This window comes from Rattus rattus, chromosome 14, assembly GCF_011064425.1.
Source record: "Rattus rattus isolate New Zealand chromosome 14, Rrattus_CSIRO_v1, whole genome shotgun sequence".
In the NCBI taxonomy this organism is placed as follows: Eukaryota; Metazoa; Chordata; class Mammalia; order Rodentia; family Muridae; genus Rattus; species Rattus rattus.
The window spans coordinates 1,455,268-1,469,904 of record NC_046167.1 but is presented as its reverse complement, the minus strand read 5'-3'; the positions used below and the strand labels follow the sequence as shown (position 1 = coordinate 1,469,904).

Genomic DNA, 14,637 nt, shown 5'->3' with positions numbered 1-14,637 from the left:
AAGCTCAAAGCACACATTGCACCTCACACAATGATAGTGGGAGACTTCAACACCTCATTCTCATCAATGAACAGATCATGGAAACAGAAACTAAATTGACACAGAGAAACTAAGAGAAGTTATGAACCAAATGGATTTAACAGGTATCTATAGAACATTTTATCCTAAAACAAAAAAATATACCTCCTTCTCAGCACCTCATGGGACCTTCTCAAAAATTGACCATATAATCAGTCACAAAACAGGCCTCAAAAGGTACAAGAAGATTGAAATAATCCATGCATTCTATGAGATCACTACGGACTAAGGCTGGTCTTTAATAACAACAAAAACAACAGAAAGCCCACATACACATGGAAGGTGAACAACACTCTACTCAGTGACAACTTGGTCAAAGAAATAAAGAAATTAAAGACATTATAGAATTTAATGAAAATGAAAGCACAGCAAACCCAAGCTTATGGGACAAGAGGAAAACTCTGTCCTCATAGCTCTGAGAGCCTCCAAAAAGTAACTGGAGAGAGCATTCACTAGCAGCTTGAAAGCACACCTAAAAGCACTAGAACAAAAGGAAGCAAATACACCCAAGGAGGCAGGAAATAATCAAACTCAGGGCTGAAATCAACCAAGTAGAAACAAAAAGAACTATACAAAGAATCAACAAAACCAGGAGCTGGTTCTTTGAGAAAATCAACAAGATATATAAACCCTTAGCCAGACTAATCAGAGGGCAGAGAGAGTGTATCCAAATTAACAAAGAGAAATGAAAGGTGAGACATAACAACAGAAACTGTGGAAATTAAAAAAAAAATCATGAGATCCTACTACAAACATACATACTATACTCAACAAAACTGGAAAATGTGGATGAAATAGACAATTTTCTAGACAGGTATCAGGTACCAAATTTAAATCAGGATCAGATAAACCATCTAAAAAGTCCCATAACTCCTAAAGAAATAGAAGCAGTCATTAAAAGTCTCCCAAGGGGGAAAAAAAAAAAAGCCCCAGGACCAGATGGGCTTAGTGCAGAATTCTATCAGACCTTCATAGAAGACCTAATACCAGTAGTGTCCAAATTATTTCACAGAATAGAAACAAACAGAAGGAACACTACCTAATTCTTTCTATGAAGCCACAATTACACTTATATATACACACACAAAGACCCAACAAAGAAAGAGAACTTCAGACCAATTTCCCTTATGACTAAAAACCAACAAAGAAAGAGAACTTCAGATCAATTTCCCTTCTTTTTTTTTTTTTTTTTTTTTAATTCTTTTTTTCAGAGCTGGGGACCCAACCCAGGGCCTTGCGCTTGCTAGGCAAGTGCTCTACCACTGAGCTAAATCCCAACCCCTCAATTTCCTTCTTAATATTGATGCAAAAATACACAATAAAATTCTCGCAAACCAAATCCAAGAACACACCAAAATGATCATCCATCATGATCAAGTAGGCTTCATCCCAGGGATGCAAGGATGGTTCAATATACGGCAATCCATCAACATAATCCACTACATAAACAAAAAACCAAAACAAAACAAAACAAAAAACCACCCCACATGATCATCTCATTAGATGCTGAGAAAGCATTTGACAAAATTCAACACCACCTCATGATAAAAGTCCTGGAAAGATCAGGAATTCAAGCCCATACCTAAATATAGGAAAATCAATATACAGCAACTCAGTAGCCAACATCAAATTAAATGGAGAGAAACTTGAAGCAATCCCACTAAAATCAGGGACTAGACAGGAGAGGGCTGACTTTCTCCTTACCTATTCAATATATTACTCAAAGTCTAACCAGAGTAATCAGACAACAAAAGGAGACCAAAGGGATACAAATTGGAAAGGAAGAAGTCAAAATATCACTATTTGCAGATGATATGATAGTATATTTAAGTGACCCCAAAAGTTCTACCAAATAACTACTAAGCCTGATAAACAACTTCAGCAAAGTGGCTGGGTATAAAATTAACTCAAACAAATCAGTACCCTTCTTCTACTCAAAGGATAAACAGGCTGAGAAAGAAATTAGGGAAACGACACCCTTCACAATAGCTACAAATAATATAAAATACCCTGGTGTGACTCTAACCAAGCAAGTGAAAGATCTGTATGAGAAGAACTTCAAGACACTGAAGAAAGAAACTGAAGAAGGGGGTTGGGGATTTGGCTCAGTGGTAGAGCGCTTGCCTAGGAAGCGCAAGGTCCTGGGTTCAGTCCCCAGCCCCGGAAAAAAAAAAAAAAAAAAAAAGAAAAAAAGAAACTGAAGAAGATCTCAGAAGATGGAAGGATTTCACATACTCATGGATTAGCAGGATTAATATAGTAAAAATCGCCATTTTGCCAAAAGCAATGTATAGATTCAGTGCAATCCCCATCAAAATTCCAACTCAATTATTCATATTTAGAAAGAGAAATTTGCAAATTGATTTGGAATAAAAAAAAAAACCCAAAAACCAAACAACAACAACACAACAAAAAACAAACCAAAAAAAACAAACCAAAAAAAACAAACCCAGGATAGCGAAAACTATCCTTAACAATAAAAGAACTTCTGGGGGAATCACCATCCCTGACTTCTCAAGCAGTATTACAGAGCAATAGTGATAAAAAACTGTATGGTATTGGTACAGAGACAGGTAGATCAGTGGAACAGAATTGAAGACCCAGAAATGAACCCACACACCTATGGTCACTTGATCTTTGATAAAGGAGCTAAACCATCCAGTGGGAAAAAGATAGCATTTTCAACAAATGGTGCTGGTTCAACTGGAGGTCAGCATGTAGAAGAATGCAAATAGATCCATTCTTATTGCACTGTACAAAGCTCAAGTCCCAGTGGATCAAGGACGACCACATAAAACCAGATACACTCAAACTAATAGAAGAAAAAAAATAGGGAAGAGCCTTGAACCCATGGGCACTGGGGAAAACTTCTTGAATAAAACACCAATGGCTTATGGTCTAAGATCAAGAATCAACAAATGGACTTCATAAAATTGCAAAGGTTCTGTAAGGCAAAGGATACTGTCATTAGGACCAAACGGCAACGAACAGATTTGGAAAAGATCTTTACCAATCCTATAGCTGATAGAGGGCTAATATCCAATATATACAAAGAACTCAAGAAGTTAGACTGCAGAGAGCCAAATAACCCTATTAAAAAATGGGTAGAGAGCTAATCAAAGAATTCTCAGCTGATGAATATTGAATGGCTGAGAAGTACCTAAAGAAATGTTCAACATCCTTAGTCATCAGGGAAAAGCAAATCAAACCAATGCTGAGATTCCACCTCACACCAGTCAGAATGGCTAAGATCAAAAACTCAGGTGACAACAGATGCTGGTGAGGATGTGGAGAAAGAGGAAGACTCCTCCATTGTTGGTGGGATTGCAAGCTGGTACAACCACTCTGGAAAGCAGTTAGAGGTTCTTCAGAAAACTGAACAAAGTACTACCTGAGAATTCAACTATAACAAGCCTGGGCACATACCCAAGAGATGCTGCAACATATAAAAAGGACACCTGATCCACTATGTTCATAGCAGCCTTATTTATAATAGTCAGAAGCTGGAAAGAACCCAGAGGTCCTTCAACAGAGGAGTGGATACATAAAATGTGGTACATCTACACAATGGAATATTAATCAACTATCAAAAACAATGACTTCATGACATTCATAGGCAAATGGAACTAGAAAATATCCTGAGTGAGGTAACCCAAACACAAAAAACCCTACATGGTATGCACTCACTGATTAGCCCCAAAGCTTGGATTACCCAAGAGACAATCCACAGACCACATGAAGCTCAAGAAGAAGGACAACCAAAGTGTGGATGCTTCAGTCATTCTTAGAAGGGGGAACAAAAATATTCATAGGAGGAGATATGGAGACAAAGTTAGAAGCAGAGACTGAAGGAAATGCCATCCCGAGACTGCTCAACCTGGGGATCCAGCCCATAGACATACAGCCACCAGACCCAGACAATATTGCTGATGCCAAGAAGTGTATGCTGACAGGAGCCTGATATGGCATTCCTGAGGCTGTACCAAAGCATGACAAATACAAAGGTGGATGCTTGCAGCCAGCCATTGAACTGAGAACCAGGTCCCCATTTGAGGAGCTGGAGAAAGGATTGAAGGAGGTGAAGGGGCTTACAACCCCATAAGAACAACAATGCCAACCAACCAGAACTCCCAGGGACTAAACCACTTCCCAAAGAGTACACATGGACAGACCCATGGCTCTAGCAGCATATTTAGCAGAGGATGGCCTTGTTGGGCTCCAATGGGAGGAAAAGTCCTTGGTTCTGCCAAGGTTTGAGTCCCTAGTGTACAGGGAACAGCCTCATAGAAGAAGGTGGAGGGGGAATGGGATAGGGGGTTTATAGACTCGAAACTGGGAAAGCGGAAAATATTTTAAATGTAAATAAAAAAATCCAATAAAAAAAAAGAAATAATGGTATGGCTTCAGGGAGCAAAAATAGTAGCTGATCCAAGTTAATTGACCAAGTTGATTGTAATATTTCTCTGTGTTTATTTTTGAAGTATATACAATGCTTTATTTAGAGTATTTTTTAGTTTTCCTTTTTGGTAGTTTGATGAGATAGTTTGATACATCTCATGAGGCATGGCTAGTTCAGGGTTTAGGAATGATCAGTTTTAAACATCTAGATTAGTATAAATTTTGTGATTATAGTTGTCCTACTATTTTGGTATTAATTCAGATCAGATGACCATAGCCTTTTAAAAATTTTTTAGAAAAGTTGTCTTTTTCCTGTGTACCAAATATTATTAATGAAAGGAGCGGAAATAAGAGGTCAGGTCCTTTGGAGCTGGAGTTACAGATTGCTGCAGCTGCAGTGTGGGTGCTGGGAATTGAACCTGCGTCTTCTGAAATAGTAGCCAGTGCCCTTATTCGCAGATCTATCTCCTGGCCTATTTAAGGATTTTAAAATAAGATTTAAAGGTTAACTATGCTAAAATTAAAGAGGAGCTATAGTAAGTACATATATGCTATTACCTTTTGTAAGCCTGTTTATGGTACATTTTACTCTTTTTGTCTTCATCCTTTCTCTGGGAAAAATCTTTTACTATAAAACATTATTTTTAGGGCTGGAGAGATGGCTCAGTGGTTAAGAGCACTGACTGCTCTTCCAGAGGTCCTGAGTTCAATTCCCAGCAACCACATGGTGGCTCACAGCCATCTGTAATGGGATCTGATGCCCTCTTCTGGTGTGTCTGATGACAGCTACAGTGTACTTACATATAAATAAATAAATCTTAAAAAAAAACATTATTTTTAGAGAAATCTGAACTTAATATGAGATAAAGGTGGCATACTACATCCTAGGTAGGCTTTACTTCTGCTTGGATTCTCCAAAAGGCTCTTAATGAAATGTTTTATTTTCTTTGTCTTAAATTAGTTTGAGCATTGAAGAATGTTTCATTTCCACAATAGCTGGCCAAGATAATTGACACTGGATGATGAACTTCTCTTAGGAAAGCAGGAGTGAAAAATACTGTCAGACATCTGTCCTTGTTATCCATGGAATTGTAGTTTTGGAGGAAAAGGAAAGAGCTAGCAAATGGTTATTCTTTTTTTTTTCCTTTTGAGGAACAAGGGGAGACAGGAGTCTCTTGGGACCTGTGATAGCAGACTGGATCCAGATTACTTAGGTATTTACAACATCACCACTATCATAACGTATCTGAAAAATGAAAGAAATTCCATGACTGTCAGATTGCGTCTGTCATAAAAGGACTTACATAGCATTCTGTTGCACACTGTGAGCACAGGGTTACAACAAACAAGAGTGATGGTTTAAAGAACAGACTCTAAATGCAATACTGTCTTTTTTATGCACAAACTGTTTTATCTCATCTTATATGTCTTATTTAACAGAAATGAATTAATATTGAATGACAAATTTACCTTCCTAGTAGCAAAAATTGACCTCAACAATGAAAAAATATGTTTAACACAGGATAAAGTCTAGAAAGTATGTAAAGGTTTTTCTACATATAGACTAGTTCTTTACCTTTTAAGAATATTCTATGGGCTGGAGAAATGGCTTAGTGGTTAAGATCACTGGCTGCTCTTCCAGAGGTCCTGAGTTCAAATCTCAGCAACCACATGGTGACTCACAACCATCTGTAAATGGGATCTGATGCCCTCTTCTGGTGTGTCTGAAGATAGCTACAGTGTACTCATATAAATAAAATAAATAAATATTTAAAAAAATATTCTAGATGTACATTTTAAATTTTCTTAACAAAAAGCAGTTTAGAAATTTGAATGACAACAGCCCCTAGAGGCTAGTAGGCTTGAATAGCAAGTCACAGTGAAGCTGTACCACATGACATGATTAGGAGGTATGGCCTTGTTGGCCACTGAGGGTGGGCTTTGAGGTTTCCAAAGCATATTCCAAGCTCAGAGTCGCTCCCTTCCGCTGCTGTGGCTCTGGAGGTGGAATTCTTCGCTACTTTTCCCCACCATCTCCCTCGCTCTGCCTGCCTGATGCCATGCTTCCCACTGTAACAGAGCGACCTCTGAAACTGTGTGCAAGCACCCAAGTAGATGCTGTCTTTTCTAAGAGTGGCTCTGGTCATGGTCTCTTCCCATCAACAGACACTGATTAAGACAAGCATTCAATAAAAAGTATGTTTTAATAATTTAATCATCCACTAAATGAGAGGTATTAGTTATTACTCTCATAAATGTTTCTTTTTCTCTTTTTTAGCCTTAGTTTTAAGAATTAACATTTGAAAATGCCAGATTTAAATCATTTAGAAAGCTCAAAATTAATGATTTACTATCTACAATTTTGTTGGCCCTTCCTGAGATAGTTTTTGTATACCAGCTTTTAAAATTCTGTCCTAAATTCTACAGTTAATTCTCAGATGTGTGCATCTTAGCTAGGCCTGGCTGAGACCTAGAGTAAATGGTTTTTATAGGCAATGATCCCTACACATTCCTGCCACTGTTATTTCTAAAAAAATCCTAAAATGTTCATATTTATATATAAGTATATTACACTTAAAAATAGCTAGACATTATAGGTCCATAAAGAATAACAATTTTAGTTTTCAATAAGTTAAAATGAAGTGGCCGAAGGTTTATAACTCCATTTTCAGGAATTTTAGGGGCAGACTGAGTTTTTGGGCATGCTGTTACAGAGACAAAATGACCGAATGTTTATAAAGTGAAAATAACAACAACATCAAAAAACAAACCTTTGAATATGTAGTCCCAGCAATACAGCTCTGTGGGTAAAAGCGGTTGGCATGCAAGTTTAACAACCTAAATTAACCTCCCTGGGACCCGCTTAAAGGTGGGTACCACAGCAGGTGAAATGCAGTTACAGGTTTCAGATGCTGCTGCCATCTTTAGTTCTAGACTGGTAGAGGCCAGTGATCTGCTGAGAATTATTTTGGTTACGAGAGGCACAAGGATGTTACATCAGATAGGACTGGGCAGTACATGGCTTTCAAAGGCATTAAAAGTAACTCAACATAATTTGGCTCTGGTCTGCAACATTTTTACTACAATCAGGAAGCTCAGTTATTTGGCCTAGGAGACTTCAACACAGGTGTTGGGCCAGGGAGATGGTTCAGTGCATTCTAAGTGCTTGTCAGGCACCAGGCACTTTACTCCTAGCATTCTGTAGGCAGAGGCAGGAACATCTGTGAGTTCAAGGCCAGTCTGATGTCTATATAGAGTTCCAGGCCAGCCAGGAATCCATAGTGAGACCATGTCTCAAAAACAAAACCACCACACACCTCTCAAAGAAACCAACACTACCATCAAGAAGCATCGGTGCTTGTGAGGAAAGTGTGGAGCTAAGTTCAGATCCCAGGCTGTATGCAAACAATGGCGTGGGAGTCTGTGCTCCTGCAGGGAGACCAGAGGACCCCTAGCCTGAAAGCAGATGAGGGCCAGTTTTCTGACTCGTGAGCCTGCACTTACATATGTATATGTGCATACATCTTTATTAAAGGTACAGCTTTTGATTTTTAAATTATTTTATTTATTTAGATTCCAGCTGTTGCCCCCTGCTCAGTCTCCTGTCCTACGGTTTCTCATCCCATTCTTCCCGCCCCCTTGCCTCTGAGAGGGTGCTCCCTCTTCCTGCCTAATCAGGCCTCCCCTTCCCCTGAGGTCTCAAGTCTCAAGGATTAAGTGAGTCTTCTCCCACTGAGGCCAGACCAGGCAGACCTTCCCGTGCATGCCCCTGGTTGGTGGCTCTGGGAGCTCCCTGGGGTCTGGGTTAGTTGAGACTGTTGTTCTTCCTATGGGGTCACTTTTGCTTTTTTTTTAAAGATTTATTTTTTAGTATTTTTATTTATGTGTTTGTGTGAGTGAATATCACGTGTATGCATGTGTCTGGAGGCCAATGTAAAACTACTTTGATACTTTTCCTTTTTGATCAATATTGATCCTGAATTTAATTTATGTGTGCTGCATGCATAATGGTATGTGTGTGTGTACTCATCTGTGCATGTGCATGTGGAGACAAAAGGTTAACAGAAATGTGATGGTTTGAATAAGAATGGCCCTGTGTGCTCATATCTTTGAATGCTTAGTCAGTCTGAACGCATGGTACTATTTGAGAAGGGTTAGAAGAATTAGGAAGCATGACTTTGTTGGAAGAAATGTATCACTAGGGAGTAGTCCTCTCATCTTAGGAAAGGATGATCAGAATGCTTAGCAACCTCTCAGCTACTGCTCTAGCACATGCCTGCCTGCCTGCCTGCCTGCCTGCCACCATGTTGCCAGCCGTAAGGATAATGGACTAAGTCTCTAAAACTATAAGCAAGCCCCAACTAAATGCTTTCTTTTGTAAGTTGCCTTAGTCATGGTGTGTCTTAATAGCAATTGAATAGTAACTAAGGAATTGTATCTTCCTTTATTGACCTCTACCTTATTTTTTTGAGACAGTATTTCTCATGGAATCTGGAGCTCAAAAATTTTCCCTTTAAAATTAATAAACGTAATAAAAAAGTACACATATACCCGACTTGAAAGTAGAAGTAAGACTATTTGAGTAGAGGAAGGTGTCCATTGAGTAGGGTTATTAATATTAGCCAAGTATAGTGCTACACACATACATGCATGCTACATGCATACATACATACATGATGAAACATTACTTGGTATATCAACAAAAACTTAAAGAAATTAATACATAAGTTTAAAAAATTATGATGACATGTTGAAGTAATAAAGCCAGAGATACAGGGAAAACACCACATATATAAAGAAATAGAAATGGAATGCCAAAGATGGTCAGGAGACTATCCAAGCCTGCAGGTCACAGAAGTCTTGCTTCTTCTATGGGTTTTAAAAGTCTCTATTCTAGACTTCAAACTTTTAGATCTGTGAAACGTATACATTTCCTGCATTTGAGCCCCTTACCTTGTAATATTTTGTGATATTAATCTAGCAGATGACTATATTTCACTTCAGAAGGTAGAAAGAAGAAATTTTTTGAAAGAGAAAGGAAGAAAATATTATTTTATTCTAATGTACCTTCCTGAAGGTTGGCTCACTTCTGGATTGACCATTCTGGTGAGGGTATAAATAATGGTGATTTGTATTGTTGTTGTTATAATGACTCCATTTGTATAAAGTACCCCGAGTACGCTAAGCTTTGAAATAGTCTGACTGGAGCTGGGGTGGGTGAGTGAGCAGGAGAAAGTGGCTACGACTGGATACATGGTTAAGGTTGATGGAATATCCTAGTATTACAGTGAGGCTTGTACGACCTTGGAATACACTGAAACAAACAAACACCGCCCCCCCCCCCCCAGCACATACATTGATTGGGTGAACTGTAGACAGTGTAGATTGTAACTCAAGAAAACTATTTTCTGGGGTTCTGAGTTTGGCTCCTAGGATCTACAGTGCAGTGCCTTACAGTGCATCTGACACTCTTCTTGCCTCTCTGGACACCGGGTGTACATCTGGTGAACAAACATGAATGCAGACACTCGGACACATAAAAATAAGGCAACTGTTTAATAAAGTTACCTATTTTATAAAACAATCTAATATCTCACTAGTTAACTTTAATTTTTCATGAAATAAGAAATTGTTTTCATTTTGTAATTGCACTGTAACAATCTGTTTTCCTTAATAGGATTTTGTTGTTTTTATTTTTACTTATTTACTTTTTTTGCTTGTATTTAAATTTTACAAGCACACTGCAAGCTCTTATGCTTTCGTATAAAATGTCTCTATTTGTTGATTCGATTCAGGGCAATTCTGAATAGTCAGAATGATCTAAACTGAATTAGGAGCTGGAGTCTGCAGATTATTGAGTGTCTGTCAGACATGCCTAAAAGCCATACTCCATGACCGGAGTTTCACTGGGCGCTGACTCGGTCTGCGTACTGCTGGAGGACAGTGTGTGATCTGCCTCTCCAGGACACCGCAGGGTACCTGGGATTTAGGATATTTGGCAGTGCTTATGTTGCAGTGTCTATTACAAAAATCCAAAGTATAAATAATCTGTTAAATTTAGTAATTCATAACTATTTGTTGCTTTTTGCATTACTATGACTAGAAAATGAGGTTAAATTCTGAAGAGTGAACAGAAATTTAGGGCTAACTTTAGTCTAGTCTGAAGGCAGCTTCTCTGATCAGTGGGACTGAATCAAAGAAGGCAAAAACCACTGGGTCTGCAGATGTGGCTCAGTGGCAGAGCTCTTGCTCAGAGCACATTTAAGGTCTTGGTTTTTATCTTCAGCTCCACAAAGTAAATGAACACAAGAGAAATGGCTACATGCTTTACAGTGTTTATTCCCCTTTACCAAGAGAATATCTTTTTTAAAAAATGTGTATGTGTTGTGATATATGCACACATGTAGAGGCCAAAAAGTTCATTTGGGGCATCTTTCTCTATCAGTCTCTACCTAACTTTTTGAAACAAAGTCTCTTGACTAAACCTAGAACTCACTGATTTAGCAAGACTGGCAGGCCAGCAAGACCCCAGGATCCTCCTGTCTGTCTCTTCACTGCTATGGTTATAGGCATTGGCCAGCATGCCACCCCAACTCCCCCATTTCATGACTCATTTTTAATGTAGGTGCTCTTGGTGGATCTGACTCAGATTCTTATGTTTGCATGGCAAACATTTTACTGAGCTGGCTCCCTCCAAGTTGTTTCCTTTTGCCTTTTCCACTAGAAATGCTGTCTCAATCAGCAAAAATAAAACACAAACCCCCCACATGTCCAGAGTACAGATGTTAGAAGACACTTATGGGAGAAGAGGAACCACGTGGTCTCCAGGATTTGAATACAGATCAAAGGGATTTCATATAAAAGAGTAGTGCAGTGACTGATCAAGATACATAATGTGTACCTTACCATGGGCGGCTCCCAGTAGGAGCTCAGGTGCCAGGTAATCCGGGGTTCCTAGAATCCGTCCATCGTCTACTGGGGGTGGCCCTCTTCTCACACTCTTTGGAGTTCTGTATGATGTTCCCAACTTGACCTGACTCGGAGTCTGCTAATTCAAGAGTTCAAGAGACAACAAATATGTTCATTTCCTTCAAATGAACATAAGCATTAAAGAAGCAACAACAAACGTTCTCTAGGTATAAAGCATGCACTCAAATCCTTGGTCAGGGATTTAAAAGCGGACTCAGGCTGGTTATAATTCTAAAAAGGTTCTTATGTGTAATAAAATTCAATAGCTCAGGTAATGTCAATTGTTTCAGTAAGCTATGACTGTAAAAGAAAAAAAAATTTGGGCTGGAGAGATGGCTCAGCGGTTAAGAGCACTACTGACTGCTCTTCCAGAGGTCCTGAGCTCAAATCCCAGCAACCACATGGTGGCTCACAACCATCTGTAATGAGTCTGATGCCCTCTTCTGGTGTGCTGAAGACAGCTACAGTGTACTTATATATAATAAATACATCTTAAAAAAAAGAGAGAAAAAATTATTTTGAGATAGTTTTATTATATAGCTCACACTGACCTCAAATCCATGATCCTGCCTTAGCCTCTGAAGAATTTGGATTAAAGGTTTATGAGAAGGTATTCCACCTAAGAAAAGTACTTTTATAGTCTACATTGATAAATAAAAGGTGTGGCTGACAAAATGATTGAAAAATATTAAGACAATATGTAAGATGGACTAAGTATCTGTTGCCTCTTGTAATAAACGATCCTAAAGGTTTTAACGTAATTGCTGCTTAGCACCAACCTTTGAAAGCAGTATGACAGGGGCTTTTGTCCTTTACAGACATTTGGAAAATAGGCTCTGAGGTTAAGGGACATCTAAGCCCTTAAAGGAAAACTGAAATCTCATAATGGTATAATTAATACCATATAACCTAGCCGAGAGGCAAGCATGTGTCCTAATAGGTTACTACTCTAATATTCTAAGAATAAACCTGAACATACCTGATGTGACACGCAGGCCCTCCCTTTCTCAGTAGGGGTCACAGCCATGGGACACGAACCACTGTAGTCACAGGAAATGTCCATAGCGTCTAAAGAAGTTGTGCTCACTTTGGATGGTTCTGAATTACTGGATGCATTAATGTGACTGCTAAAACTTCGAAAAGCCACGACATTGGTTTTAGAGGCGAATGTTTTTGGCGCCTTTGAAGGAGGAGCTAACATTTGGTTACTGTCTTGGATAGAAGCATGCCAGTCATCTTTTGGCAGAGAATTTTCTTGGCATTTTGGTAACATAAGTAGATCTTCAGTATTTGGTTCTTCAAAAGAGTAGTCTCTGATGCTTTTATCTGGCTCTAAGGCCTGAATCTCCAGTGAACTTTCCATCATAGACACTCCCGGAAAAGATGAATCGGAGTCTACACAGACAGTTTTAGGAGCTCTATCCTCATCAGAACATACGGAATTAGAATGGAGGCAGTCCTTTTTACTGCTCAGCTCACAGTCTTCGTCGAGCTCAGACATGAGGTTCTTTGCTATTGTTGGTCTGTCAGTTAAATAGGTGACAGTGTTCTCCTTATTAGCATAGTCATGGTGCTGACTTTTGCACACTGATAGCTTCAGGTTCTGGACTTGGGCTGTCAAGCCTGTAGCTTGATTTGCACAACAGCCTGTCTTTTCCTTATTGGCTTCATATTCTATACAGTTTTTTTTACTTTGTATAATTTCCTGACAAGGACTGGAGTCAACCAAGTGGAAATTTCTTTTACAGTTTCTTTTACAGAGGTGTTCTTCAGATGTAGCACTAGAATTTACAGCCCAATGATTGGACTGACAGAAACTGACCTCGTCAATGGTCATGGTCTCATTATTTATATCCGGTTCTCTTGCCTCCCAAGAGATTTCCCTAGAGAAGCATTTTCTAGGGAGGGTCATGTAGTTGCTTCCAGTGGGAGGAATGTTACTGCTGTCATGAATGGGAGAAAGTGCTAATTCCAAATCCGTTTTTGTCTCGATGGCACTTACAGATTTTGCATACGGCATTTCACCGGCACTCCAGCTCATCATTGTACTTGATGGCTTGGCACTCTAAGAGGAGGTAAATGCTATTTTCAGTTATAAACCTTAGAACTTTCAAAGCTTTTCATCTATGATTACCTACATGTGATAGGCAATCCAGTGAACTAGTATGTTGTATTTTCTTGTTTTTAGATGAAACAGAAGAATTGAAAACAATTATAGTATATACTACATTGCTTATAATCACATTGTTCTAAATGTAACACTGGTTACAATTTAAATAACTTATGTCCCAATACATATTTTGATAACATGATATTAAACAAGAAACATTAACTATATTCAGTAAAAATTTGGGATAGGCTTATATTATAAATATAGTACATAATCTATTTTGCAATAGGAATATGATTATTCTGTTTAAAATGGCAAAAATGTAAGAGCCTAAAATCTACCGACTGAAAAGTTATTGACCAAAAGTAGTTATTGTAAATGTGTCAGTATATAAACAATAAAATAAAACCAGAAATATGTATGAATTAAAATCCATTTTTGGGACTGTAGATGTAACTCAGGGGTAGAGTGTGTCAATGAACAAAATTAAATAAATTAATTGAAAGATTAGTTATCAAAAACATCCACTGACAGTGGATGGAAAACAAAGTGCTTTTCTTCCTTTTTAAAAGAATTATTATTTTACATATTCACTTTATATCCCACTCACTGTCCCTCTCCCAGACACCCTTCCTTTTCTTTTTTTGAGACAGTCTCATGTATCTCAGGCTTGCCATTAACTAAACATGTAGCAAGGATGACCTTGAATTCTGATGGAATTACAGTATGTGCCACCAGGCCTAAGTTTCATGATGCTGGAGATTGATCCCAGAGTGCTGTGCCTGCTAGGCACGCACTGTACCAACCCCAGATTAGCAAAATGCTTTTCTTGAAAACTGAATTGAAAAGTATCTGAAGGTACCTGTTTCAGAATTTTATAAATATTGTATATACAGTATATTGTATATTGTGTATAAGAGCAGCCAGTGCTCTTAACTGCTGAACCATCTCTCTAGCCCTATAGGATTTTAAAAGAATACTTTCGTAGCATGAATCTTCTATAATGTCAATATTGCCTTTTTGTTTTCCTGGCATTACTGGAGATTGAATTTAGGATCATACAGAACAAGAAATACATCACA

General features: G+C 38.4%; 1 protein-coding gene across 3 annotated transcripts in view; it reads right to left on the bottom strand.

The window, feature by feature from the left end:
* Positions 1-14,637, bottom strand: part of Mastl (microtubule associated serine/threonine kinase like) — a 34,944-nt gene that overhangs the window by 4,026 nt on the left and 16,281 nt on the right. For 2 of the 3 annotated variants that reach the window (XM_032884978.1, XM_032884980.1), the window contains 2 exons: positions 12,425-13,510; positions 11,383-11,524 (listed from right to left, as the gene is read on the bottom strand). In XM_032884978.1, the coding sequence (XP_032740869.1) occupies positions 11,383-11,524; positions 12,425-13,510 (1,228 nt within the window). The remainder of the gene's footprint in view (positions 1-11,382; positions 11,525-12,424; positions 13,511-14,637) is intronic. The other variant, XM_032884979.1, reaches the window with a different exon arrangement.